Source organism: Cornus florida, unplaced genomic scaffold, assembly GCF_030987335.1.
Source record: "Cornus florida cultivar Cherokee Brave unplaced genomic scaffold, ASM3098733v1 CherokeeBrave_3.0.0_Hap2_Chr05, whole genome shotgun sequence".
NCBI classification, from domain to species: Eukaryota; Viridiplantae; Streptophyta; class Magnoliopsida; order Cornales; family Cornaceae; genus Cornus; species Cornus florida.
The window spans coordinates 115,509,970-115,537,783 of record NW_026775575.1 but is presented as its reverse complement, the minus strand read 5'-3'; the positions used below and the strand labels follow the sequence as shown (position 1 = coordinate 115,537,783).

The following is a 27,814-nucleotide window of genomic DNA, read 5'->3' as shown; positions in this document are numbered from 1 at the left end:
GCTACTTATCAAACACACCATTGGCAATGGTGCTCACACATCCTTCTGGTGGGACAACTGGGCTCTAGGAGGTATTCTAAGCTCAAGATTTCCACATAATGTACTCACATATGTTGAACTAAATGATGGCAAAACAGTGGACAATTTTATTGTAAACAATACATGGTTATTCCCTGCTAGTATCATCACTGTCATACCTGAATTACTCTCCTTACCTCCGCCATACTCGTCCACAAGAGACACAAGGAAGTAGACTACGTCTCCATCTGGGTTGTACACCTTCCATTAACGATTAATCATGCCGTTAATGGTGGTTATCTACTTGGATTATTGGCTGGGTGTTGTCCCAGGACTGGGCTTTGCCCTTGTTTGCTTTTGGGCTTCTACTTTATTTTCTCTGGCCTAAGGCCCACCATTGTAAATTATCCACTTATGCATGTATTAAAGTTGCTCAGTTTTTCGGGAAAAAAAAATGATGGAATAACAATAACAGCAACATGCAGGCAACACATTGTTTGTACCATAAAGAATTAGGCCCGATGATAGTTTATAATTAATTTGTGATGAAAGGGGCGAGTTTGAACGCAGAAGCATAAAAAAAATAAAAAATATTGGAGGATAAGTACCGTAGAGAAGAGAGACCATAAAGAGGAAACGAAAGATATAAGCGAACTTATAATTTATGCTAAAAGACATATTCAAAGTTATTTTTGTCATTTCAGTTAGAGTGGAGCGTCTAAGTTTATATTAGAGTGCGAATATTAACTGTCATTTTAGTATTTTCTTAAAATAAAATAAAGTTAAATCATGGTATCAATAGAAAATAAGATAGTTATTATATGGTTTCACAAAGTAAATTAAAATTGGAAAAGGAGACAACATAGTTGTTTATCTCTATACTATGTATTCCTACACAGGACAGATATAAACTCGCTTAGATGAAAAAATCACACTCAATAATGACCTTTATATAGATGGTATTTGAAACGATTGATTTCAATATGGTAGGAATAAATGCAACATAAATATCATATTTCTCCATATATATATATAACTCACTTATTGTTTTTAATATTTTAAATAATCTTTTGTTTTAAATAAATCATGCCAATGTTCTCACACGTGAGCATGTCTTCTTTCTCAATTATGGATAAGAGCACGCTTTTTTATTTTTATTTTCTTTAACACATTTATTATTCACAATATATTTTTTTGTTTCACACGAAAATATTGATATGCTTTATAAAAGTCAAATACTAATTTCAAATTGTAATATTCTCTCTCTAACAAATTATGGGGTTCCTTTTTCAAATGTAGCATCCGTTGCGAAGGAAAATGAACTCCTATTTAGAAATAGTGAGCACAACTTGCTTATTTATTAAATCAATGATGATTGGGTAAATGAGTTCATATTAATACGTGGTCTATCATTTTTTATTTAATAATTAAAAAAAATATACATAATTATTATTAATCCACATTAATAAAATTGGTATAGAGTAAGTTTGTCTAAATTTATACTTGCCTTATTTAATTATGGCCGAATTTGTACTAGCAACCAATTTAAAATTTAAATTTATATCCGGCTCTATAATATATCGATCCCGTACTCAGGCAAGGGTGGGAAGGGATACAAATTGCCATCCCAATTGTCATTCGCGAAATGCCAAATTTCCATTTTACTTCTTAAAAAAAAAAAAAAAAAAATTTCCATATTTCCATCTTCTAATTGGTCTAAAATGTCATTTTCCTGTGTAATTTCTGAGTTCGTGTACCTAAACTTACGCATCTTTTCACTAGTGGGAGCACTGTGATGCCATATTAATCTCAGTGGGTCCCATGGTCTAAAATTGTAGGCAAAATTTTCAAGGTGATGGATGAGTTAGCCGTTAGACCATGTGTAAAGGAAGTGCTTAAGGTTGAAGAAAATCCTAAAAAGTGACCAAAAATAAAAAATCATATAAACCTCCCTTTCTCTATCTAGAATCTGATTCTCTCTGTGTCATGGCCGATTTCTCATTTCTTTCAGATAGTGATGAGAGTGCAGTTGAAGAACTCCTCTCTCAGGCACTGGACCACTCTGTTCTCGAACAGGTCGCAGCCATTAACTGCTCTGGTTTCACCTCCGACTCGGTTCTTCCATCCAACCTCGAAACTCGGTTCCAAAAACTCAAATCGTTCCCAGTCACGAAGACGCCCAAGTCTCCATCTCTCTCCACTGCCAAAAACTCTGCATCTTCAAGCTTCAATTCACAGCATCTGTCCGTCAAATCCCTCAAACCCCAATCCCATAATGAGTTGACGAAATCAGATGGGCCAAAAACTGAGTTGGACTCGCTCTCTGATGATGAAAGCATGTTCATTTCGCCTTCAAAGGAAAACCCAGTTGAGAGAAAGGGTCTGAAGCCGAAATCACAAGCTGGTTCTGTTCCTTCGCCTTCGAAATCGTCAAATTCGTCACCAGAGAAAGCAATTTTTCCGCCTTCGAAGGGAAACACAGATAGAAAAATGGGTTTGAAATCAAAAACGCGATCTGGGTCATCTCTCTCCCCTTCCAATTCATGGAATTCGTCAATGGAGTTGCAATCTCCACCTCGGAACACCGGTTGTTTCTGGTGTTCGCCGAAAAAGGTTTCAAGGAAAAAGAACAAGGAGAATTTTGGTCTTGATTGGGGAAAGAACGATGAGTTTTTGTCGGAATTGAGTACTTTCTCAGCGAAGGGGCAGCAGAAAATGCTGAAGAAGGCAATGAAGGAGGAAGAGAAGATTAATCGCGAAGCCGAGAAAATTGTAAAATGGGCTAAACAAGCTTCTGCAAGAATGGAGGTTTCTGGCCTTGAAGATGAACTGATGAGTGACAATGAGAGTACTAAATGAATGTAGTTTGGAAGATTTTCAACTTTATATTAAAGATACAGGATGTTATGGTTGTCTCTATAGGTTAATATACAGGATATACTAGATGTTCATCTTGTTGAAGTGCTTAAAATATTGATGTCTAGATGTTTGTGAAAAGAATTTTGTTGGTTGCCTAAGATTTGTGATTCTCCATGATTTCAAAAGATTTTTGTTATTGTGAAGTTTGTTTGTTTATATTTCTTAACTTTGATTTGCGTAGCTTATCACAAGAATTGAAGGGAGTTCTGAAAACCCTGTATTATATGGCCTAATTAATATGTTTTCTAGACTCTGATGATGTCCATATGGATATGATAGACCAGAGGGAATTGTGCTTTTGATTTTATTTTGCCAGTTGTAGAAAGAGAGAATTGTGTAAATAATAGCAGCATCAGTGGAGAGTGCAGTAGTATTTGGGAACCAAATATTTGCAGACTCATGCAAGTTCCCTTTAAATCTTCCTCTCGCACTGCTCAATGGATTCATCCAATGGCCCAGTTAAAGTTTTATTTCCAGTACAATAATTAGATAATCAAAAGATTGGAAAGAGGAAAATTCACTAGTTGATGGGATTGAAGCTCGAAATTTGGGGAAAATTCAAATATGTTACTAATGCTGATACACTGGAACGAGGAAAGAATGAGCTTAGGAGGGTAAAGAAGGATTAATATGAGATTAGTATGTAGGAATGGTAAGAAGATGGTTGAAACAAGCAATGACAGCAAAGGAGAAGAACAAAGACGACGAGAAAAGTTGAGGTTTACAGCTCCACAATCATCATATTCCTAGTTTTTCTGTTCCACCGTGTTTTGATCTCTGTAAGCAAATATATGTATATGTTTGCTGAGCGCTGTAGAGAAGCTATTAATAGAAAGCAGATGTTTGTTTATATATTCTGTTATCATATATAATAGTAGCAGTGTTACAAAGTTATTATATCATGTTGTTTGGTGAATTGAGTCCCAAAAGATTTTGACTACTTATTTTCTTGCAAATGTAATGTATCATAAATTGCTAATGGCATTGCTCAATGATTTTATTTTTCTTTCATTTTCTGGAAGAAATTAAATATGGTATAATATCTTTGAATTAAAACTATAAATTATTATCTAGTACTGTCATTTTCTTAAATAGGCTACACAAGGCAATTGAAGTATGAAGAATTTAAACCATACCCCAACAAAGTGGATGAAAACAAGTTTAGAGATGATATCAAGTAACATAAGCTAGATACTTAAATAGGCTCCAGCCCACTTCTTTCACTTAAATAGAAGGTAATCCCCTGCAACAATAAATTGTAAACTAGATGGAGGTTGAAATACAAAACATTGACCACCCAAGTGATTAAAAATACCTTCAAAATGGAAAGAGTGTCTGGATGTAGTTATGGACACGAAAGTGTCCATGCATCGAACGCTCTGACAAAGAAGAAGAACAACCATGGTTGGCTAAATCTCCAAGCTTCTTGAAAGTGGGATCGTTAATGTTGTAGGAGATGATTAAACCGCTGCCTATGTATAGCACCAATGACGTGGAATCATCTTCATCTTTTTAAACTGATCAACGCTATACTTTAAGAACCACTTGGAGTCTATCTGTTTCCATCTCAAATACATCGAATCTGAAACTATAATTAGAGATATACTCAACAAGATGCAAATGATCTCCAGACTCCCCAAAATGGTGAAACTTATAACGATGCGAAAATGATGGAAATGGCATTGGGCACAATCTTTCTTGATCAACATCAAAGAATGAAGAAACACTTTCATAGTAGGATATTCAATGGATGGAACCATTGGAAAAGACTCCATAAGTAGCATTGAAATACACCGGTGACAAGAAAGGATTTCTAGAGGGTTTCCAGGCATTGGTTTCGGACGAATAAATATGTATTTGATACAAGTAGTCCTCCTTACGCGCGACCTTTTAGTTTGTGAAGGTAAACAACTTTGTAGTGAAGTGATTTCAAAGGATCAAAAGCCAAATATAGAAGAAGGTGAACATGACAAGTTTGGGGAAAAGGCCAATGAAGAGCAGAGAATTGCTTGGTAGTAGGATTGTAAACGTGATAACACCTGGAAATACCAATACTAACGTGGTCCATCTTAATTGAAAAGCAGAGCAGTACCCATAATGTAATATGTATGGCCCTAATTAATTTATTTTCTAGATACTGTTAGTCCATATGGATTGACCTGAGAGAATTGTGCTTTTGATTACAATTTCGACATTCGTATTTCCATTTCTCAGCCGTAGAAATCATCATTCATAGTGCAAACAATAGCACCAAAAGTGGAGAATACTGCAGTAGAAGAAGTGAACAAATATTTGCAGTGATACTTTCGATCTAACTCATGCAACTTCACCTTAAATCTTCTTCTCACACTGCTCAATGGATTCCCCCAATGGGCCAATTCAAAATTTATTTCCACTATGATAATTACAAATGTCAAATTTTTTATTTTTTTATTTTTATTGTCCTAAACCAGATTATAAGTTTCTGTTTCTCGCGCCCTTCTAAAATTTTAATATTTAGTGTTGTAGGATGTTATATGCAATTCGACATAAAACACAATAAACAAAATCAGTAGGACATGAAACTTTTGAAGCCAAAACCAACTTAGAGTATTATTATTATTATATATAATGGAAATTAGATCGATTTTGAGAATGAATAAGTTGAAACTACTGAAGCATTGAAATAGTGACCACCCAATCAAATAGAAATGAGTGTCTCAATGTATGGATAGACATAACAATCTTTAAACCACGTAATCTCACATCTGCTTGCTACACCATGAATCTTCTTAAAGGTTTTATCCTTCAGGTTGTAAGATATGATCATATTGGTGCCTATAAATAGAACTAAAAGCACATCTCCTTCATCTTCTCCATGAATCAAACGAACAAAAGACACCTCCTCACTCAGCAAAATCATCTTCTGTGATACAAAATCAACCATGGTGCCACCCGATACTTCAATGACCACTTGGAGTAATCACTTTCCATCTCGGAGACAACCACACCAAATCTGTCATAGCACTCAGTATAGCACAACCTTTCTTCATCAACACGGAAGTATCTGGAAGGTTGAGCTGTGTACCAGGAAAGTCAATGCATCGAACCATTGCAATAAACTGAATTACACCAGTCTACTGTCAGTCCCGAGAAACAATCACCAACGAGTCTCCACTTATTGGTTTCTGACGAATAAATATGTATCTGATGAGAGTTTTTGCGAACAACGTTAAGGGACAGCGAAACAACATTGTAATGAAATGAAGTGAATTCAAAGGGTTAAAAGCCAAATTTAGTGTTGTCAAAGGAAAAGGAAGTTTCCAATTTCGAGGATGAGCAGGGTAAGTTCTAGGGTTGAGGAAAGGCCAAGGAAGAGTAGAGAATTGGTTGGTAGTAGGATTGTAAACGTTAAACATAGACTCCAATCTAAACCTAGGCGTTGAACCGCAGAGAAGAAAACCATTACAGGAATCTATGATTGTAGTATGCATATTGGGTAAGAGAGTTGTTGAAAAAGACTTGTTTTTTGTCCTCCTCCACCATTAATACAATTACCATCATCATCAATATTGACATTGAGAGGAATGTATTTGATTTCAGTTCGGCATTTAGAGCTGAAGAAAAGACCTGAGATTTTGGGATGTGGTTGTGAGTGCTCTGATTGCCAGAGGAGAGAGAAGCCACGACTGGAGAGGAGACAGCCCCATGTTTTTGAGACTGACTTCAATCCAGTGAGGAATTTCGCCGGTAGGCGCTTAAGGATCTCTGCCACCAGATCCTCGTTGCGGCCGATGATTTCAGCGGCGGAGGAGATTTGGCCGGACGACGGTCTCTGGCGGCACCTTTTCATGTCACTACCCATTCTTTCAATTACTTCTTCCGTCTCTGTCGCTAGTTATTTATGTGGTTACCAAATTCTAATAAAATCCTGAAGAAAAATAATAGGTCTTTCGATGTTAATTGTCGATTCTTTCTACGAATGTAAAGTGGTTGAATTTTATTAGAATTTTTTAAAAAAATTTCGTAAATATATCTTTCTTTTCGACTTATTCACAACCACGTTATATTCGGATTCGGAGGAGTAATCAGTAACTGAAATCGAAAGATCTATCATTTCTCAATCAGGAAATACTATTTTTGCTATAAATTTTAACCTTTTTTCATTTATTTATTTATTTTTTCCTCCTCCTCCTCCCGCAAAAAAACGAAATTTAGAATAAATAGTTGCATCAAAAATAAAATTAATCAAGGATCAAAGGAATTCAAGATGCAGTAGAATATATATTATTATTATTATTATTTTTTATCAATTTGACAAGTATATATATATATATAAATTTTCACTCTTATTTATATCAATTGTGTACATGTTTTAAGGAAACAAACTTCCATTCATGGTTTCGAAATATAGAAAGCGCAGTTTTGATCCTTCAATGAGTGAAGGATTAAATATAATTGTGAACATTGTAGCCCAAAGCCATACAATGTTAAAATTAAAAGTAGACAAACACGTTTTGATTCAATGCATACTGCTTTGGTGCTTGTTGATTGAAGTGCTTTCTAGACTTTGAGCCCTTTCTTACAATGCATTGGGTACTCATATCGACCTTAATTGATAAATATCAAATTAAAATATGAGTGGCGCTCAAATAATTTTGAGGCGGGCTAGAATATGAGGAGGATAGAATGCATTGTCTCGTTTTCATCTTCTGTACATGATTGTCCATACTAATTTGCAGTACAAACAATAGATTTTATTAACAGTGAAAAAATCACATCTTTGGAAGGGTATTTGAGAAATAAAAATTATTCACTTATAAAATGAGGATTAGAAGTGTCAATCCTTTAAAAGTGTAGTACAATAGTATAAAAAATGGAGTGCCTTCCCTTTTTATTACCCATATTGTCTGTTAATTCGATCATTATTTGACAATTAGATGTTACAACTCAAACATTATATATATGGTCACATATCAGTGAAAAAAGAAATATATTTTATTCTCTACATGAGTCTGTCTGTTACCCTCTACTTCTCGTTTTTAGATATTTTCCGGCAGCAAAACGTCGACATGGTTATCCCGTCTTCCTTCGAAAGTAATGAGAGGAGCTCTTAATGTGAGTGAAAAGGCCAGTGAATTGGTTGGTTGGTGGTAGGATAGAAGCCTTGCTTTACTTAAAACCACATAGTAGAAAACCATTACAGGAATTAATGATTCTATATAATGAATATTGGGAGAGAGCTACAGCCCTTAAAGACTGGTTTCGTGCACCATGAATGCAATTACCGGAAGAAGACTGGAAGAGGAATGTATTTGATTTCAGTTGGGGATACACTACAGCTGAAGAAAAGACCAGAGATTTTGGGATGTCTATAATTGCCGGAAGATGAGAGAGAGCCATGTTCGAGAGACTCTGACTTGAATCAAATCGGAAGACGAGAGAGAGCCATGTTCGAGAGACTCTGACTTGAATCAAACAGGGATTTCAGTGGCAGACGAAGAAGGATATCCGCCACCTGGTCCTCATTGCTGCCCGATGATTTCAGCAGCGGCGGCAGAGAGAGATTTGGCTGCCCGGCCGACAGTCTCTGCACATTCTGGTGGCAACTTTTAATGTTATAAGTCACAACTCATAAGGGACTGTGTAACCTTTGGCCACAAGGCAATTAAAGTATATGATCATCTCCAACTTTATTGATATGCGCATTGTGTTCCAAAGACGCAATAGTAGGACAGAAAATTTTCCTGTAAACTAGATAGATTTCAAGATTGAGTCAGCTAAAACTAAAAAAACATTGACCATTCAACTAGTGATTCAAATGTACCTAGAATCAAATGGAAAAAAGTGTCTCCGTGTATGGATGGACTTTCCAGTGTCTAAACCCACAAAATCTTATCCGAACCAGGACAATCTACTAGTACAATGTAAAGTAGACAGATTTGAAGATTGAGGTTGAAACTACAAAACAATAACTGCCTTCACAGTGATTAAAAATACCTTTAAACAGGAAAGACTGACTCGATGTATCTATGGACACGATAGTTTCCATTTATTGAAAACTCTCGGGTAGAATGATGGGCTAAATCTCCAAGTTTCTTGAAAGTTTTATCCTTAACGTTGTAGGAGATGATTATATGGCTGTCTAGATATAGTACCAAAGACTCTCCATCAATCAAACTAAGCACAAAGAACAATCCATTGCTGACAATCATGTTTTGAGATTTAGGACCAGCCAGGAGCCTAAGGTTAACGCAATACTTTAAGAACCACCTAGAGTAATCTCTTTCCATCTCCAACACATCAACATTATAACTGAAATTACAACCCCAAGCAACAAGATGCAAATGACCTCGAGACTGTCCAAAATGATGTTGAAATTGATAATGATTCGGTGGAGATGGCATCGTGCACAATCTTTCTTGATCAACATCAAACTATAAAGAAGGTTCTTCTGAGTGGAAGGAAATCCAATGGATGGAACCATTGCAATCAACTCTGTCATAGAAGTCCACTGTTGTTTCCAAGAAAGGATCACCGGAGGGCCTCCAAGCATTGGTTTCTGATGAATAAATATGTATTTGATACAAGTAGCCGCTGGGCACCTTATTTTGTAATCTCTGAAACAAAGCAACTTTGTGGTGACGTGATTTCAAAGGATTAAAAAGCAAATTTAGAATTTTATTTATTTATTTATTTTTGGAAAGTAAGCATGTTAGAATATTAGCAATTGTAGTAAAAATACAAACAGATTAAAGAGGGCGTACCCCTCTCCTGTACAATTATGCCACTGCAACAAAAGAAAAAGAACAACCTTATTAACCTGAAAACCAGGCCCTTTTGCTAACCCTTGGGGCAAAATTGTGGGGAATCAATTAAAGTATATAAAACATATTTGAGATGATCTCCAACTTTATTGTGAAATATGTTTCATGGTAATAAGAAGTTGTTTCTCTTTCCAATATTAACTTTTCATAACTATATAGTGTTATGCATTTCCATTGTATTGTGTTTTTATCCCCACTAAGGGGGTGCATTATAATTATATGAAATTGGACATGAAGACACAATAAACAAAATCAGTAGGAAAGTAAACTTTTCAAGTTAACCAACTTCAGTATTACTAGATATAATGAAAACTGGATAGATTGAAGTTGATACTACAAAACATTGAAATAGAGATTAAAATTCACTTACCATGAATCAAACAGGAAAGAGTGTCTCGATGTATGGATGAACATGACAACTTAATAACCCCAAAAGCTCATCCGCATTAGAATGAGGACCGGGTACTACATCATGAAGCTTCTTAAAGGTGTTATCCTTGATATTGTAGGAGATGATCATATTGGCGCCTAGAAATAGCAGCAGAAACAAATCTTTTTTTTCTTTCTTCTTTTCCCCATGGAAAGCTAGGCAATCTCCATATTCTCCATGAATTAAACTGATCACAGACAGTGCACCTTGAACAATCATATCCCGCGATACAAAATCGACCATGACCTCAAGGTTAACCCGATACTTCAATGACCACTTTGAGTAATCTCTTTCCATCTCAGAGACAGAGACTTTGAAACCAGCATTGGGATGATAAGAAAGAAAATGCAAATGACCTCGAGACTCCCCAAAATGCTGGTGCATACAACGACCGGGACATTGTGGAGATGGCATTGGGCACAATATTTCTTTATCAACATCAAAGTAGAACGAAGCTTCATTCGGACGCAAGGAAATCCAATGGATGGAACCATTACAATAAACTCCGTCCACGTCCCGGTCTAGTTCCGAGAAAGGATCAGCAAAGGGACTCGACCACGCATTTGTTTCTGACGAATAAATATACAAGCTTGTTTCCACCTTATTTTGTGACTGAAGCAAAACAACTTTGTAGTGAAGTGATTTCAAAGGATCAAAAGCCAAATTCAAACTGCGAGTAAGACAACTTTGGGGAAAAGGGCGGGGAAGAGTAGAGAATTGCTTGGTAGTAGGATTGTAAACGTGGTAAGAATCATAGCCTGGCTTAGCTAAACATAAACAGCATATCAGTAGTAGACCACTACACGAGTCTATGATTTTAGTATGCCATTCACCAGACTCACCACTTGAGAAATCCGGAAATTGGGTTAGAGACTTCTTGTTTTCGGAGTCCATGGTTGGAATATAATCGATTTCACCTACATATCCACAGCTGCAGAAAAGGCCGGAGATTTTGGGATGTCGCCGTCGTCGGTTCTGTTGTTGCCAGAGGAGGAGAGAGAAGCGACGACTGGAGATGAGAGAGAGCCATGTTTTAGAGACCGACTTCAATCGAATCAAGGATTTCGCCGGCAGACGCTGAAGGATCTCTACTACCAGCTCCTCGTTGCCGCCGATAATTTCAGAGGCGGCGGTGATATGGTCGGACGCATTGGGGCGCCGTTGAATGTTAGACGCCATTCAACTTGTCAAAGTTCGTAGGTCAAACGAAGGACTTGTTATTTGTTAAAGGAAAACCTAAATTACAGAATTATTCTACTTAGAATAAAATGACAGTATTACCCTTCCACAATTTAGATAATCCTGGCATAGATAGAATAGGGTTAAAATTATAAAACTCCTATTATTTACAAATATTGATCATAAAACTTCAACTTCTCTCAAAAAAATTCCTATGCTTTTAACAAGTGATCATATTGTCCCAATATTCATATTCGATCTAGGGTATAAAATGACACATTTAACCTTACTAAATTAAATTAAGGGTTAAGTGCAAAAAAACCTTTACTATATAAATAATGTGCAAAAACACCCTTATTAAAATAAAAATAAAAAGAAAAAAATATGCATATAACTCCATGTATTATTATCTATCTTTTGAGCAAATTGTCCCTATTGAATAAGTTAGTGATGTAATTTAAAAAAAAAAAAAATTCCAAAAGTACAATTACCCTTCCACAATTAAGTCTACCAAGGCTAATAGAAGTAACAAAGTATGCAACCCTCTGCACCCTGAAATATCCAATAAAATTAAGGTTAAAATCATAAAACTTCTATTACATTCAAATATTGATCACAAAATTTCAACTTGTTTTAAGAAAATTTTTATACTTTTAAAAAGTAATCATATTCTCCCAAAATTCGTATCCGATCTGTTAATTGAGCTATGAAATAACACATTTTACCTTACTATTCAATGTTAAATTAAAGGTTAAGTGCAAAAAAAAAAAAAACCCTTCACTATGTAAATAATGTGCAAAACACATCCTTATTAGAAGGGAAAAAAAACGCAAAAGAAATGCATACAACTCCTTGTATTATCTATCTTTTGATAAAATTGCCCATATTGAATAAATCGGTTGAAAAATAGCGGTTGGTGATGTAATTTTAAAAAAAAATTCCAAAAGTACCATTTTTGTGTAACAAGAATGCCCTGCCAATTTTTTATATATTTGAAAAGTGAATGAGTTTGTTGGGATGTACTTGAAAACCATGAAAATCTCTCTCTAATCTTTTTTTCTGTCTCTAAAATATCTCTATGTTGCCCGTTTAGCAACCTTGTTACCAAGAAGACATTCTTTTTATTTTTTATTTTATTTTTATAATACTATATTTTATTTGGTTTGGCAAATGAGATTCTCGAATCTGTACATCATTTTTAATTTTTTAGAATATTATATATATATATATATATATATATATATATATATATATATAGAAACATAATCTTTCTTGCAAATATTCTTTTCTAATTTTATATATTTTCCTTCAATTCCTATAACTCTCTTCTATAAGAAAATATAAATATATATCTCTAATATATTTTTTTTCTCTCTCTAAAATTTCTATGTGTAATCTCTCTCTAAATTTCTTTTCTCTCTCTAAAACAGAGCAAGTCCCAAGAAATTTCATAGTATCAACACAGAGCATAACCCACTCTAAAAAATCAGCAATCCAATTCCAATCTCTTCAAAAAGATCAAGAGAAAAAATTAAGAACTAGTTTCAAGTTTTCGGAATAAATAGATAAAAATCATTGAAAAAAAGGATATATGAGAAATAGAGAGAAAATTAGATAAAAAAAAATTACTTTTTGTATTCAAAGGATGCCACGTCAAAGCAATATTTGGAGCTTTGGCTCAATTCTATGAGTATTTTCATTTGTGTGAACTTGTTTATTTTTTATTTGCAAATTTTTAAACCTACGTATTCTTTATTCAAAATTTAACTTTGTGCGTCTCAAATTTTTATAAATAGTTGGATTTATTTATGGCTATGAAATAAAAAGGATAAGGTTGGTGGGTGCTTGAATAAAGTGTACATATATAAAGAAGATGTAAGACATGTGAATTGAGATTGAAGAGAGATATTGAAGAGAGACTGTATTTGTGTGTGTGTATTTAATTATATAGAGTATTGTTAAGCTATGGAAATAAAATCATATATGAATTTAAGGATAATTTTGACATTTTGTCTTTTGCCGTTTTTGTTTTTTTCATTTCTTTAACGATAAAGTAAGGTTAATTTAGCAATTTTACTGTCAAAATTATGTTTTGTCCTTATTTGCACAAATCGAAAAAGTATAGGGTTTTCCGAACAATAGGAGGGTAATTGCACATTTTGTATATTATGAAGGATTTTTTTGCACTTAACTCTTAAATTAAAAATTAAAAATTATTTTTTAAAATTTAAAAAATACCTTTTAAAATTAATACAATTATGTTTGAAAGAGACAGAGAGGGGTGAAAGTTTCATATTTATAAAAAAAAATTAATTTAATCTTAAATAATAAAATTAAATTTGACATTTCATAATACCAATATTGGGCAATGTTATCACTTTATAGAAGTGTGCGAATTTTCTGAAAAAGATTCGAATTTTACGATCAAAATTTAAAAGTAATCGGGGTCTTATGATTTTGATCCATGAACTTATGGGCGGTTTACTAACTAAATTATAATTTTTTTTTTTTTTTTTGAACACACAAATTCCAATTCTTTTCAAATGACAAAAACTATGTTAAGTCCAGTCCGATGAAAATAATGATATTTTTACATAGTGGATTTTAATAATACTTAAAAACTAATAGGAATGGTAAGAAAATAGTTGGATTTTTGTGAATTGTTTGGGTCTTCCCCGATGTGTTATTAAGGTGGGAACAATTGAAGATCAACGACTGCCTAGTATTTGAGTCCGAAATTTTCCTGGCTGGAAAAACTACAAAACAGTAATTAATGAACAAATACTCAGAATTCTGCTTGGTTGGAAAAACTACAGCCGAGTTTTCAGATAACAAAAAAAAAACAAACTGAATTTTTCAAAGATACAATCTTAAGTTGAATTCTACAAAACCAAAATAAATAATTAAGGATACCTGAATTAAGTCTCAGGCATCCATAAAACCTTCTTTGGTTTAGGCATCCTAAAGTGCTTTCAGGGACGGTGATAATGCCATTGCCTGATTGCTTTCCACCGAGGTTTTTACAACACAGAATCCAAGTGCCATACTCAGCCCACAAACTCGGTAGAAAAGCCACTGAAGATGCCATTTGCTCCCTTCAGAAAGAAATATGTGAGCGAGCGAACCAGCTTTGTGGGCTTTCAAAGTATCACCCAAGAAGAGGACCACAAGTACATGTTCAGTGTCTTTGTTGTACCACCATGTAACAACACTAAAAGAGAGGGCAATGGCAACACGTCACCCTTCTTTATTGCGGCTACTTTCTCTTTCTTCTTCAGGAAGTAGAATGCCAACAACACCACTGCCTAAAGAATGCAAAGATAGAATAGAGGTTAGGCGGAACACAGGGGACATGGATAAGAAAAAGAGAGATTCGAATCAACAGCCAAGTACTTCATCAATTCATATCACTCCTCAAACTTAATTTAACAACCGTGCAGACGAGAATACAAAGACAATCCCAACAACTCAACCAAAACACTCAGAAAACCAGGTACATGAATGGATTCCATTAAAAAATGCAGCTGAAGCTTTAGAAATAAAAGTAGAAAAATCAGCAAACCTCAATATGGGCTATATAGATCTAAGTATATAGTAGAATTTAAGTGAGTATAAGTGGCCTCTTGCATACTCTAAGACTAAGAGAACAATCCCGCCACAACCAGATAGAGCAATTAAAAAAAAAAAAAATGAATGCTCTTCTCAGCAAATTAATCAACCTCAACCCAAATCGGAATTACGAGACAGAAATAAAATGCAGCAAATCAAATTGATATCGGATTGATAACATATAATATTCTTCATGGATGTGAGAATAAAGTACGAATCTTACAGTACATGCGCGGCAGAGAGACCTGAACAAGCTTCTGACTTCTGAGCTTAGATTGATGGTCTCACCTAAACAAAAGGGCCTCTCATTAACAAAAATTTCAGCGGAGAGACAAGATGATGATGATGGGGCTCTCATTAGCAAGCTTCTGACTTCCGAGGTTAGATTGATGTTTTGGGATCTGGCAAATCAGCAGAGGGAAGGAGAACAAGGTGATGGCCCTAGAAATCATGAGCAAGAAAGGGAGATAGTGAGAAGAGAGAGAGAAAGGGAGGGAGGGGGGATAAGGAGACAGATATAAATGACGTTGCACACTGTCAATTTTTTAATGAAAGTTGGTTCTCTGTGTTTTCAATATAACAGAATTTGGATTTCGGAAAACTCTGAGATTTCCATAGTGTAGTTCTCAAAAAAGGCAACTCTCGTTACTCAATTTTTTTGAAAAGTGTTTCCACAAATAGATCCAAGCAACCTTTATATCAGTTTTTTTGTCAAAACTCTTTTCAAGAGTGACAATCCAACCAAGACCTTAGTTTTGAACATAACTTAGGGTTAGAGGGTAACCACCTTAAGTGGTGAACCTTACCCTGATCAGATATGTCTTCTGATTTATTTTATTTTCTATTTTTTTAGAAAGTAAGCATGTTAGATTAATTTGATTAACAATTGTCCTATTAACATATACATATTAAAGAGAAGCATACACCCTGTAAAAAAAATGCCAAGGGCTGAAACTATAACAAAAGAAACGAACAATCTCATTAACCAAGAAACCAGACCTTGGGAAATTAATAGCTATATTGACGTCAACAGTCATACAAAAACATATTTACATAGTTGGTGATCTTTTAACTGATGTAGAATCTTTCTAACCATTGGGGTAAAATGCAATCGTGGGAAATCAATCAAAAGTAGGAAAAAACAAATTTAAGATGATCTCCAACTTTATTGTGAACTGTTTTTCATAGTAATAAAAAGTTGTTTCTCTTTCCAATATGCATTTCCAGTGTATTGTGTTTTTCCCCGGTTAGGGCATGCATTATATGAAATTGGACATAAGGCACAATAAACAAAATCAGCAGGGCAGGAAACTTTTCAACACAACCAACTCAAGTGTTATTAAATATAATGTAAACTAAAAGATTTCAACATTGAATAAGTTGGAACCACAAAACATTACAATAATGACCACCACTCAATTAGTGATTAGAATGTACATACCATACCATGAATCAAATAGGAAAGAGTGTCTCAATGTATGAATGGACATCACAATTTTTAAACCACAAAAGCTCATCGTGGTGGGCTACATTATGAAGCTTCTTAAAGGTGTCGTGCTTGACGTTGTAAGAAATGATCATACTGGTGCCTACAAGTAGCACCATAAACACATCTCCTTCATCTTTTCCATGAATCAAACGAAGCACAGAAACCTCGTCGGGCACAATCATATCCTGCCACACAAAGTCAACCATATTGTTAAGGTCAACCTGATACTTCAGTGACTACTTGGAGTAATCACTTTCCATCTGAGACACGTGGACACTAAATTTGCTATCTTTGCTATCATAATACTCAGTAAGATATAAATGACCTCTAGACTCCCCAAAATGCCGGAATTTATGAGGAACCTGATATGGAGGAGATGGCATTGGGAAAAATCTTTCTTGATCAACATCAAAATATATGGAATTTTCTTCTGGCCAGCAGGAAAACCAATGGATGGAACCATTGCAATAGACTCCATTATTAATGTCCAGTCCTACAGGTGCAGAGAAAGGACCATGATGACCGACGGGTTTGCGCCACGCATTGGTTGCTGAGGAATATATATATATATTTGATACAACTTGCTGACCAAATTTGGTGGTGTGTCAAGTAAAACAACTTTGTAATGAAGTGATTTGAGAGGATCAAAAGCCATATACAGAAGAAGGTGAACAACACTAACACTAGTACGGAACAAAAGGCTTCTGTGAACAACACTAACACTAGTACGGAACAATGGTTTTGGTTGCTCAACTCTCCGTGCCAGAAATTTCAAGGCCACCTCAGCCTCTCAAAAGCCAATCTTTTGTTGTTCAAAATGGTCCAAGTGTACCGTATATATATATATATATATATATAGTATTACTATTCAAATATTATGTAAAAATATAACATAACTGTCCGGACCAATGACAAACAACCAGAGGGCACTAAAGGCAACAGTGATATCAACAACCCTACAAAAGCATAGCTAGTGATCTTTTAACTGCTGTAGGATGCCATGCTCGCTAACCGTTGGGGCACAAGGCAATCGGTGGAAATTAATTGAAGTACAACAACAACAAAACAATATTTAAGATTATCTCAACTTGTTGTGAAATATGGTTGGTATCTTTCAATATTTTCTTCTCATAACAATTAGTGTTATGCAAACCAGTTCCAAAACTAAGAGCAGCCATTAAGGGTATGCATTTTGTGAAATTGGACATGAGATGCAATAAACAAAATCAGTAGGACAGGAAACTTTCCAAGCCAGCAAACTTGGGTATTATTAAATATAATGTAAACTAAATAGATTTCTAGATTGAAACTAAACTACTAAATACTGACTATCCAACCCAACTAATTAAAAATGCACCATGAATCAAACATGAAAGAGGGTCTCAATGTAGCGATGGACAGGATAGGATTTCAACCACGAAAAGTTAAACGAACAAGAATCAGGATGTTGTGATACACCATGAAGCTCCTTAAAGGTGTTATTCTTAATGTTGTAGGAAATGATAATATTGGTGTCTACAAATAACACCAGAGACAAATCTCCTTCATCTTCCCCGTGAATTAAAGCAAGCACAGACCCCGCATAACGGACAATCATCTCATGCGGTACAAAATCAAACATGGGAACCCGATATTTCAATGACCATTGGGAATAATCACTTTCCAGCTCAGAGACGTCGATAATAAATCTGATATCATAATCACCGTACTCAGTAAGATGCAAATGACCTCTACACTCGGATAATTGCCGGAAATGGCATTGGCCATCGGGCACAGTCGGAAATGGTGGAGATGGCATTGGGCACAATCTTTGATTATCAACATCAAAGTACAACGAATAATTAGTCCCAGGTTTGGAAATCCAATGGATGGAACCATTACAATAGACTCCATTTGCCGTCAAGTCCAGTCCTAGTCCTAGTCCCCAAAAAACATCAGCGCATGCCAAGGGACTCCACCACCCATTGGTTTCTGACGAATAAATATATATGTGATACCAGCATCCAACATTAACATTAACTAGTGTGTAAAGCAAGACAACTTTGTAGTGATGTGATTTCAAAGGATTAAAAGCCAAATATAGAGGGTCAGAAGGATTAGTGTAGTAGGGAAAAGGCCATGGAAGAGTAGAAAATTGTTTGGTAGTAGGATTGTAAACGTGGTAACTTTTTCTGCTACACAAGTTGTTTGCTGAAGAACAGAGTAGAAAACCATTACAGGAGTCTATGATGGTAGTTTGCCAAGTATTGCCAACACTAGAGAAATCGGGAAATAGGGCTAGAGACTTGTTTTTGGAGTGGATGTCCACGGTTGGAATATATTTTATTTGAGTTGCAAATCTACAGCTGAAGAAAAGGCCGGAGATTTTGGGACTTCGTCGGCGCTGTTGCCAGAGCAGAGAGAAGCGGCGATCGGAGATGAGAGAGTGCCATGTTTTAGAGACCGACTTGAATCGAATCAAAGATTTCGCCGGCAGACACTGGAAGATCTCAACCACCAGATCGTTGTTGCCGCCGATGATTTCGGCGGCGGCGAATTGGCCCGACGGTCTCCGCTCATACCGGCCAGACATTCAACTTCTTCTCTCACTGCTTGTTGATTGATTGCATCCACAACAATACAATTGGAGGTGACTGAAGACTTACAAGAAACCCTGAATTACATAGAGCTCCAAAGTCCATTCTCCTACAATGACTCTCTTACCCTTTTAGAAGTTCCTTGCAAAGATAAGAGCAAGGGTGCAAAAATGGCCCATGGCCCGAGCTTGTAGAGGGCTGGTTCGGTCCCTATGATATGGTGGGACAGATTTTGGTGCGCGGTACAGCCCGTAAGCCCGCCCACTCTGGCCGGTATGCATTTTTATTTTAAAAAAGATGTACATATTATTGATAACACCACACATTGTCTTAATAAAAACACACACACTGAATAAAAAAATAAAAAATAAAAATAAAAAAAGTTGAATTCTGAACCTTTTATTTTAAAAGTTTAGAAAGTGTGTTAGGTTACAAAGTCCTATAATATGAATATTATCGAAAATGGTAAACATCATTTTAAATGGGATAAATTATTAAATGAGAGGGATATGAGTAATAAAAATATAAAAAAATATTTATTTTTTAATTATTACTTAAAAATTTTAAATCACTGTTACAATTTTCAATTTTATTCAACTAACACCTAATTCAAGGTTGAATGAAACTTAACGCCCTTAAATAGGAGTCTAGTAGTGTGGTAATTGTTCACAATATTTCATTTTAGCAACCCTAGTAATATGTAGCCAATGTCGCCGGCTGAAGTTTTAGGTGAGTTAGGCGGTCGTCTAAAGCCTTAACCAATAAGAAAGTCTCATAATTTTTTATTACTTTATATATTATAACTTTCTTCAAATAATTATGTTAATTATTAAATATCAACAAATAAAGGAATTTGACAGTGATCTAAAAGATTTTTATTATTTATCACCTTCTTAGGGCTCCAAATTTTTTTCCTTATATATTATAAGTTATCCAAAAATTTTATTTTCTTCTATTATTAAACCCCAATTAATAGAGAAATTTAATATTAGACCCAAAATATTTCTATATTCTATTTCTATATTTATATTACATATATAATAGCCCATGTTATCATTACACCAACTATAAATATTATTCATTATGGTGGGACTTGTGAAATTTTCTATATTTTTTTAAGAAACGTATTAATTTTTGTTTTCTCTTTTTTTTTTTTTTTTTTTTTTTTTTTTTTTTTTTCTCACATTTTTTTTTCTCCTCTCATTATAATATATATTATTTTATTTTCATCTTCTCCACTCCTACAATTTACAACCTCACTTCGTCACAAGGCTTTGAATGAACTTTTATTTTATTAAAGAATTTTTTGGAGCATTGGACCAAATTCTTCAAAATCAGTTTCTATTATTCTATAACTTCAATTAGTTTATAGTTTTATTAAATTTTGTTATCATAGAATTATTTATTTTGTTTGTGAGTTGTCATCATTTTTATTTATATTGTTGAATATATCTTCTAAAAAGTACAAAGTCAATTAGCTAATGGTAGAACTAGGGATTGAAATTTTTTTAATACTACGCTTAAAAATCACAAAACAAATAATGAACATATTGTTAGCATTAACATATGAGTAGACCCTATTAAAAGACCATTTTATTTTTTTTGTCGCTTAAAGTCTCAAATTATACTGAGCCGCCTTGACGCTGAAGGATTTTTATCACTGGCTCTTTGTTGATTTCAGCGGGGGTGACAGAGGAGATGTGGCCCAAATGTCTCTAAGCACATTATAATATTAGAAACCATTCATTAAACTTCTTCTTGGATTTATCTTAGTTGTTGTTGATTGAATCCATACACTTGTGTAAGATTTGCCGGCTCTTATGGTTACTTTTCCATTTTCTTTTCCTTTTGATTAAAATTTGTTTATGATTGTCCATTATTTCAAAATTAAGATTTTTGTTATTGTGAAGTTTTATTTATTTATTTTAACTTAATTTGCTCATCACAATAATTCAAGGCACTCATGAAAATCCCATAATGTTATATGTATGGCCTATTTAATATATTTTCTTGACAACTTCATCCAAATGCAATGTACCATAAGACTGCTATTGGCATTGCTCAATAGTAGAACCAAAACCACATTTTCTTCATCTATTCCATGAATTAAACCAAGCAGACACCACCTCGCGGACCATCATCTACTCCGAGATTGCAGTTAAAGCTACACAAAACACTGAAATAGTGACTACCCAACCTGAGTGATTAAAAATGTACCATGAATCAAATAGGAAAGAAAGTAGCGATGTACCGATGGACGAGATAATATTTAAACACCAATAACTTAAAAAGCTTCTTAAAGGTGTTATCCTTCATCTTTCCCGTGAATTAAAGTACGCACAGGCACTGCTTTGCAGAAAATCATCTCCCATGGTACAAAATCAAATCAAATATGGGAACCCAATACTTCAATGACTACTTGAAGTTATCACTCTCTAGCTCAGATGCGTCGAATCAATTGACCTCTACACCCTGTAAACATCGGAAATGGCATTTGCCATGGGGCACATTCGGAAATGGTGGAGATGACACAATCTTTCATTATCAACATCAAAGTATAACGAAGCTTGTTCCAAAGGCATATCCAATGGATGGAACCATTACAATAGACTCCATTAATACTGAAGCCCAGTCCTAGTCCCATGAATGAATCACCACCAAAGAGAATGTAATGAACTCGTGGAGGATCTCCACCACCAGGTCCTTGTTGCCGCTGATGATTTCAGCGGTGGAGGAGATTTGGTCTGGCGGTGTCTGCGCATTTCCGCATCGCCTAGTGTTAGAAGCCACCATTCATTCAACTTCTTCGATCTCTCACTAGTGGTTGATTGAATCCACAACAATTTAAGTAAGTTATAATATATTCAACTTCAGACTTATGGACATGGAATGTTACGCCATCACTACAAAGGCAACCAAATCCTAATAAATCCCTAACACAGAAATAGTGAAACCTAATAATACACTAACAAAGAAAACCCAAATTACAGAATAATCCAGGTTTAATGATCCTCGTATGCATGAATTGGAAAAATTATTGAAGCTAAATATAAGGAAACTATAAATTCTAGAATAAGAAAAACTATGATTTAGTGACTTTGGACCTAAAAACAGTTATTTTTCATGGACATTGAGAAGCAACAAAACAAAAGCAAATTTACCCAAAAAAACAAAAAACAGAACAAAAGCAATCCTATCATTTGAATCATTGCATTACAGTAACCTAACTATTTTTAAGTTTACTAACTAAAAAAAAAAATTATTTTTTGTTTTGAACACACAAATTCCAGTTCTTTTCAAATGATAAGTAGGATGAAAATAATAATGGTTTTACATAGTGGATTTTAAAAATACTTAAAAAGTAAGGCGATGATGGGAACAATTAAAGATCAACAACTGCCTAGGAGAAAGAAAAATAGGGAGAGAAGTTGAGTTTACAGTTCCACAATCATCATATTGCTAGTTCTTCTGTTCCACTCCATTTTGAGTCCAAAATCTGCTTGGAAAAACTACAAAACAGTATTTAATGAACAAAAATTCAGAATTCTGCTTCGTTGGGAAAACTACAGCCAAGTTTTCAGATGACAAAAAAATTTGAATTTTTCGAAGATACAATCTTAAGTTGAATTCTACATAACCAAAATAAATAATTAAGGATACCTGAATTAAGTCTTAGGCATCCATAAAACCTTCTTTGGTTTAGGAATCCTAAAGCGCTTTCAGAGACGGTGATAATGTCATTGCCTGATTGCTTTCCAACAACGGTTTTTGCAACATAGAATCCAAGTGCCATGCTCTGCCCACAAACTCGGTAGAAAAGCCACTGAAGATGCCATTTGCTCCCTTCAGAAAGAAATATGTGAGCGAGTGAACCAGCTTTGTGGGCTTTCAAAGTATCACCCAAGAAGAGGACCTCAAGTTCAGTGTCTTTGTTGTACCACCATGTAACAACACTAAAAGGGAGGGCAATGGCATCACACCCTCACCCTTCTTTATTGCAGCTACTTTGTCTTCTTGTTCAGGAAGTACAATGCCAACAACACCACTGCCTAAAGAATGCAAGATAGAATAGAGGTTAGGGACAACAAAGGGGACAGGGATAAGAAAAAGAGAGAGATTCGATCAACAGCCAAGTACGTCATCAATTTATGGCATGCACAGAACAACATAAAACATGGTTCTATTTTATCTTTTATATGTTCACTCCTCAAACTTAATTTACCAACTGTGCAGACAAGAACATACAAAGGCAATCCCAACAACTCAACTAAAACACTCACAAGGCAATTTACAAATCTGATGTACCATTCTAGAACTAGGTGAACTGGTTTCAGCAAAAGGTTTTATGTGAAGACTCAATAAATATTATAAGTGCATCTGTTCATATTGGCAGGATGCTCCAAGTAATCTCTCTCATATTGTTTCGTCCAATCCACATAACAAATATCACTTAACCTAAAACATGCATTTTGAGCCGAGGACGAAGCTGATTCACTAGACAATTAATCAGGTGGCACTAATGCCCATTTCTGATTATAATATATAGATATATATATTTTTTATAAGTATTTCTGATTATAATAAATATATATATATATATATATATATATATATATATATATATATATAGCTAAGATCTTACTCACTTTAATTCATTTGAGACTATAATGCACAGATAAAGAGAGCAACATTTAACATTTGTATTAAATGGGACACCATCAAAAGGGTGATTAGAATGAAACCTGAACAAGCTTTTGATAAAGAGTGAAACCTGAACAAGCTTCTGACTTCTGAGATTAGAATGATGGTCTTACCTAAACAAAAGGGCCTCTCATTAGCAAAATTTTCAGCGGAGAGACAGGATGATGATGATGGGTCTCTCATTAGCGAGCTTCTGACTTCCGAGGTTAGATTGATGTTTTGGATCTGGCTAATCAGCAGAGGGAAGGAGAGATAAGATGATGGCCCTAGAAATCATGAGGAAGAAAGAGAGATAGTGAGAAGAGAGAGAGAGAGGGAGGGAGGGGGAATAAGGAGACAGATATAAATGACGTTGCACACACTCAATTTTTTAGTGAAAGTTGGTTCTCCGTGTTTTCAATATAACAAAATTTGGTTTTTGGAAAACTCTGAGATTTCCATAGTGTTGTTCTCAAAAAATGCAACTCTTGTAACTCAAATTTTTTGAAAAGTGTTTCCACAAATAGATCTAAGCAACATTTATATCAGTTTTTTTGTCAAAACTCTTTTCAAGAGTGACAATCCAACCAAGACCTTAGTTTTGAACAAAACTTAGGGTTAGAGAGTAACCACCTTAAGTGGCGAACCTTAACCTGATCAGATGTGTCTTCTGATTTTTTTTTTTTTTAGAAAGTAAGCATGTTAGATTAATTTGATTAACCATTGTCCTATTAACATTAATTTGATTAACCACTGTCCTATTAACATATAGGTATTAAAGAGAGGCATACACCCTGTAAAAAAAATGCCAAGGGCTGAAACTATAACAAAAGAAAAACGAACAATCTCATTAACCAGGAAACCAGGCCCTGGGATATTAATAGCTATATTGACGTCAACAGTCCTACAAAAAAATGGTGATCTTTTAACTGCTGTAAGATGTTTCTAACCATTGGGGCAAAATGCAATCGTGGGAAATCAATCAAAAGTAGAAAAAAAAAAAACAAATTTAAGATGATATCCAAGTTTATTGTGAACTATTTTTAATAGTAATAAAAAGTTGTTTCTCTTTCCAATATGTACTTTCCATAACAATTAGTGTTATGCATTTCCAGTGTTTTGTGTTTTCCCCCGGTTAGGGCATGCATTATATGAAATTGGACATAAGACACAATAAACAAAATCAGCAGGCCAGGAAACTTTTCAACACAACCAACTCAAGTGTTATATCAAGTGTTATTAAATATAATGTAAACTAAAAATGATTTCAACATCGAATAAGTTGGAACTACAAAACATTACAATAATGACCACTCAATTAGTGATTAGAATTAGGGATGGCAAAGGGGGCGGGTTTGGGCGAGTGTACCCTCCCCCGCCCCAGCAACCGTTTAAAAATTTCGCCTCCGTCCCCACCCAAAATCGCAAAAACAGGGGAACTTTCCATCCCATCCCCATAACCGTTTAACATTTTTATCTCGCGGGTACCCGCCCCGCCCCGTCCCGTTTAAGATCATAATTTATTTATTATTGAAATATATTTGCTCATTTTTTTTTCTTCTCATCTTCTATTCTTTGCCATTGCAACTTTCCTTTTAATAAGATTCATTTGTTACTTTAATATTGTTATACAGGGTACTTAATATATAGTGGGAAATATATATATATATATATATATATATATATATATATATTAATGAAATAAGAATATTTAAGTAATTTGCTATCTAAACGGGGTGGGGCGGGGCAGTGCGGGGCGACCTACCCCCTCACCCGCACCAAACATATGCGGGTTTTTATTACATCAAACCAACCCCACCCAAATAAGTAAAACAGTCCTCAAAACCGCCAAAAATGGGGCGGGGTGAGGCGAGTAACCGCAGGAGCGGGTCAAATTGCCATCCCTAATTAGAATGTACATACCATCAATCAAATAGGAAAGAGTGTCTCAGTGTCTGAATGGACATCACAATTTTTAAACCACAAAAGCTCATCCGAGTGTGCTACATTATGAAGCTTCTTAAAGGTGTTATGCTTGACGTTGTAAGAAATGATCATATTGGTGCCTACAAGTAGCACCAAAAACACATCTCCTTCATCTTTTCCATGAATCAAACTAAGCACAGAAACCAAGTCGGGCACAATCATATCCTGCCACACAAAATCAACCATATTGTTAAGGTCAACCTGATACTTCAGTGACCACTTGGAGTAATCACTTTCCATCTGAGACACGTGGACACTAAATTTGCTATCTTTGCTATCATAATATTCAGTAAGATATAAATGACCTCTAGACTCCCCAAAATGCCGGAATTTATGAGGAACCTGATATGGCGGAGATGGCATTGGGAAAAATCTTTCTTGATCAACATCAAAATATATGGAATTTTCTTCTGGCCAGAAGGAAAACCAATGGATGGAACCATTGCAATAGACTCCATTATTAATGCCCAGTCCTACAGGTGCAGAGAAAGGACCATGATGACCGACGGGTTTGCGCCACGCATTGGTTGCTGAGGAATATATATATATTTGATACAACTTGCTGACCAAATTTGGTGGTGTGTCAAGCAAAACAACTTTGTAATGAAGTGATTTGACAGGATCAAAAGCCATATACAGAAGAAGGTGAACAACACTAACACTAGTACGGAACAAAAGGCTTCTGGGAATAATAAAGAATTGCTTGGTAGTAGGATGGTAAACGTAATTACCAGAATGCAAATCAGAGCAGACTAGAAAACCGTTGCAAGAGTGTCTGATTGTTGTAGGCATATCCGGAACGAGAACTAGAGACGACTGGCTTTTGCCACCATTACCATTAATATTACTGTTGCAGGAGGAGTCTTTTATGTCTATGAGAGGAATATATTTGATATTAGTTTGGTATGGGGATGGGCAGGTGAAAAAAAGGCCGGAGATTTTGGAATAACGATACTGTAATTCCTAGAAGCGATGACTGGAGATAAGAGAGTACCATGTTTTTGAGACCGACGTCATTCCAATGAGGGATTTCGCCGGCAGAAGCCGAAGGATCTCCACCACCAGGTCCTCATTGCCGCCGATTAGTTCAGCAGCGGCGGTGGCGGTGGGCGAGGAGATTTTGTCCACCGTGTCTTCCCATTCCGGCGGCATCTTTCAATGTTAGAAGCCATAATTCATTCAACTTCTTCGATCTCTCAAAACTTGCTGATTGAATCCACAACAATTGAAGTAGGGTTAAAATATATCCGAATCTCTTTCTTTCGATTGTGTTGTGGAAGGTTGTCAAACACCGACGCCAACACTAAAAAGGCAAATCCTAAGCCAATCCAAACCAGGAAAAGAGAGTGAAATCCTAATAAAACACAATCTAAAAATAAGAAAGGGGGCGCAATATTTTATTGTTGTACTCTTGATCTTAAAAACCTTAACAAAGTGAATTATCATTTTTACTGGGGTAAATGCAAAATAATAATAATAATAAAACTCTCAACTATTGGTGAATTAGCAACTAAACTTCCTAGATTATTAAAGTTGCAACTAACCCCTATATTATGCACTTTTATTGTAGATAACTCCATCCAACGAATCTCCGATCAAGACTTATGGGCAAAGTGACCATGTTCGTCACCCGGGGGCTTAGCAGTGATGGTAAGGTGTTGGCTTGGGTCATCACTCGACCCAAGTTCAAGCCTTCCCCCCCTGCTAAGATTCTCTCGACTCACCCGGTGTATGGTGGGGGCAACCCTACACCTTCAGTTTGGTGCTACGTGTTGGGGTCCGTAACGGCCTCTTCGTGGGGAGTTCTGGGTCAAAAAAAGAAAAAAAAAAAAGGTGACCGTGTTTGGTCACATGACACACATTATATTTTTAACTTCCATAATACCATTATGAGCATGAAAAGACACTAATGACCCCTTATTATAACAACTTAACATAAAAATTGTATTTTTATTTATATAATTTTTTTTATCATATATATATATATATATATATATATATATATATAATTTTACGGCTGTGTCAAAAGAGAAAATTTATTTAATTGATATAACCTTTTTTTTTTTCCTTTTTTTTATTGTCCTTTTTATTTTTTAGTCTGTTTAAAATAGATAATTTATTC

The 27,814-nt window shown here is 35.1% G+C and overlaps 4 protein-coding genes across 4 annotated transcripts; 1 reads left to right on the top strand and 3 right to left on the bottom strand.

The window, feature by feature from the left end:
* The first annotated feature begins 1,924 nt into the window (after positions 1-1,924).
* LOC132308824 (uncharacterized) lies at positions 1,925-3,080 on the top strand. The gene has a single exon (XM_059807069.1). The coding sequence runs from the start codon at positions 2,005-2,007 to the stop codon at positions 2,875-2,877; it is 873 nt and encodes a 290-aa protein (XP_059663052.1). The 5' UTR covers positions 1,925-2,004; the 3' UTR covers positions 2,878-3,080.
* Positions 3,081-9,097: 6,017 nt separating this feature from the next.
* LOC132308822 (F-box protein At5g07610-like) lies at positions 9,098-11,377 on the bottom strand. Its single transcript, XM_059807065.1, has 2 exons — positions 10,114-11,377; positions 9,098-9,536 (listed from the first exon to the last, which is right to left on the bottom strand). The coding sequence occupies exon 1, from the start codon at positions 11,350-11,352 to the stop codon at positions 10,120-10,122; it is 1,233 nt and encodes a 410-aa protein (XP_059663048.1). The 5' UTR covers positions 11,353-11,377; the 3' UTR covers positions 9,098-9,536; positions 10,114-10,119.
* Positions 11,378-16,413: 5,036 nt separating this feature from the next.
* Positions 16,414-19,022, bottom strand: LOC132310037 (F-box protein At5g07610-like). The gene is made up of 2 exons (XM_059808279.1): positions 17,820-19,022; positions 16,414-16,635 (listed from the first exon to the last, which is right to left on the bottom strand). Exons 1-2 carry the CDS (start codon positions 19,020-19,022, stop codon positions 16,414-16,416), a joined length of 1,425 nt encoding a protein of 474 aa, XP_059664262.1.
* A 6,613-nt stretch (positions 19,023-25,635) lies between these two features.
* Positions 25,636-26,844, bottom strand: LOC132310036 (F-box protein At5g07610-like). Its single transcript, XM_059808278.1, has 2 exons — positions 26,687-26,844; positions 25,636-26,539 (listed from the first exon to the last, which is right to left on the bottom strand). Exons 1-2 carry the CDS (start codon positions 26,842-26,844, stop codon positions 25,636-25,638), a joined length of 1,062 nt encoding a protein of 353 aa, XP_059664261.1.
* Positions 26,845-27,814: the final 970 nt, after the last annotated feature.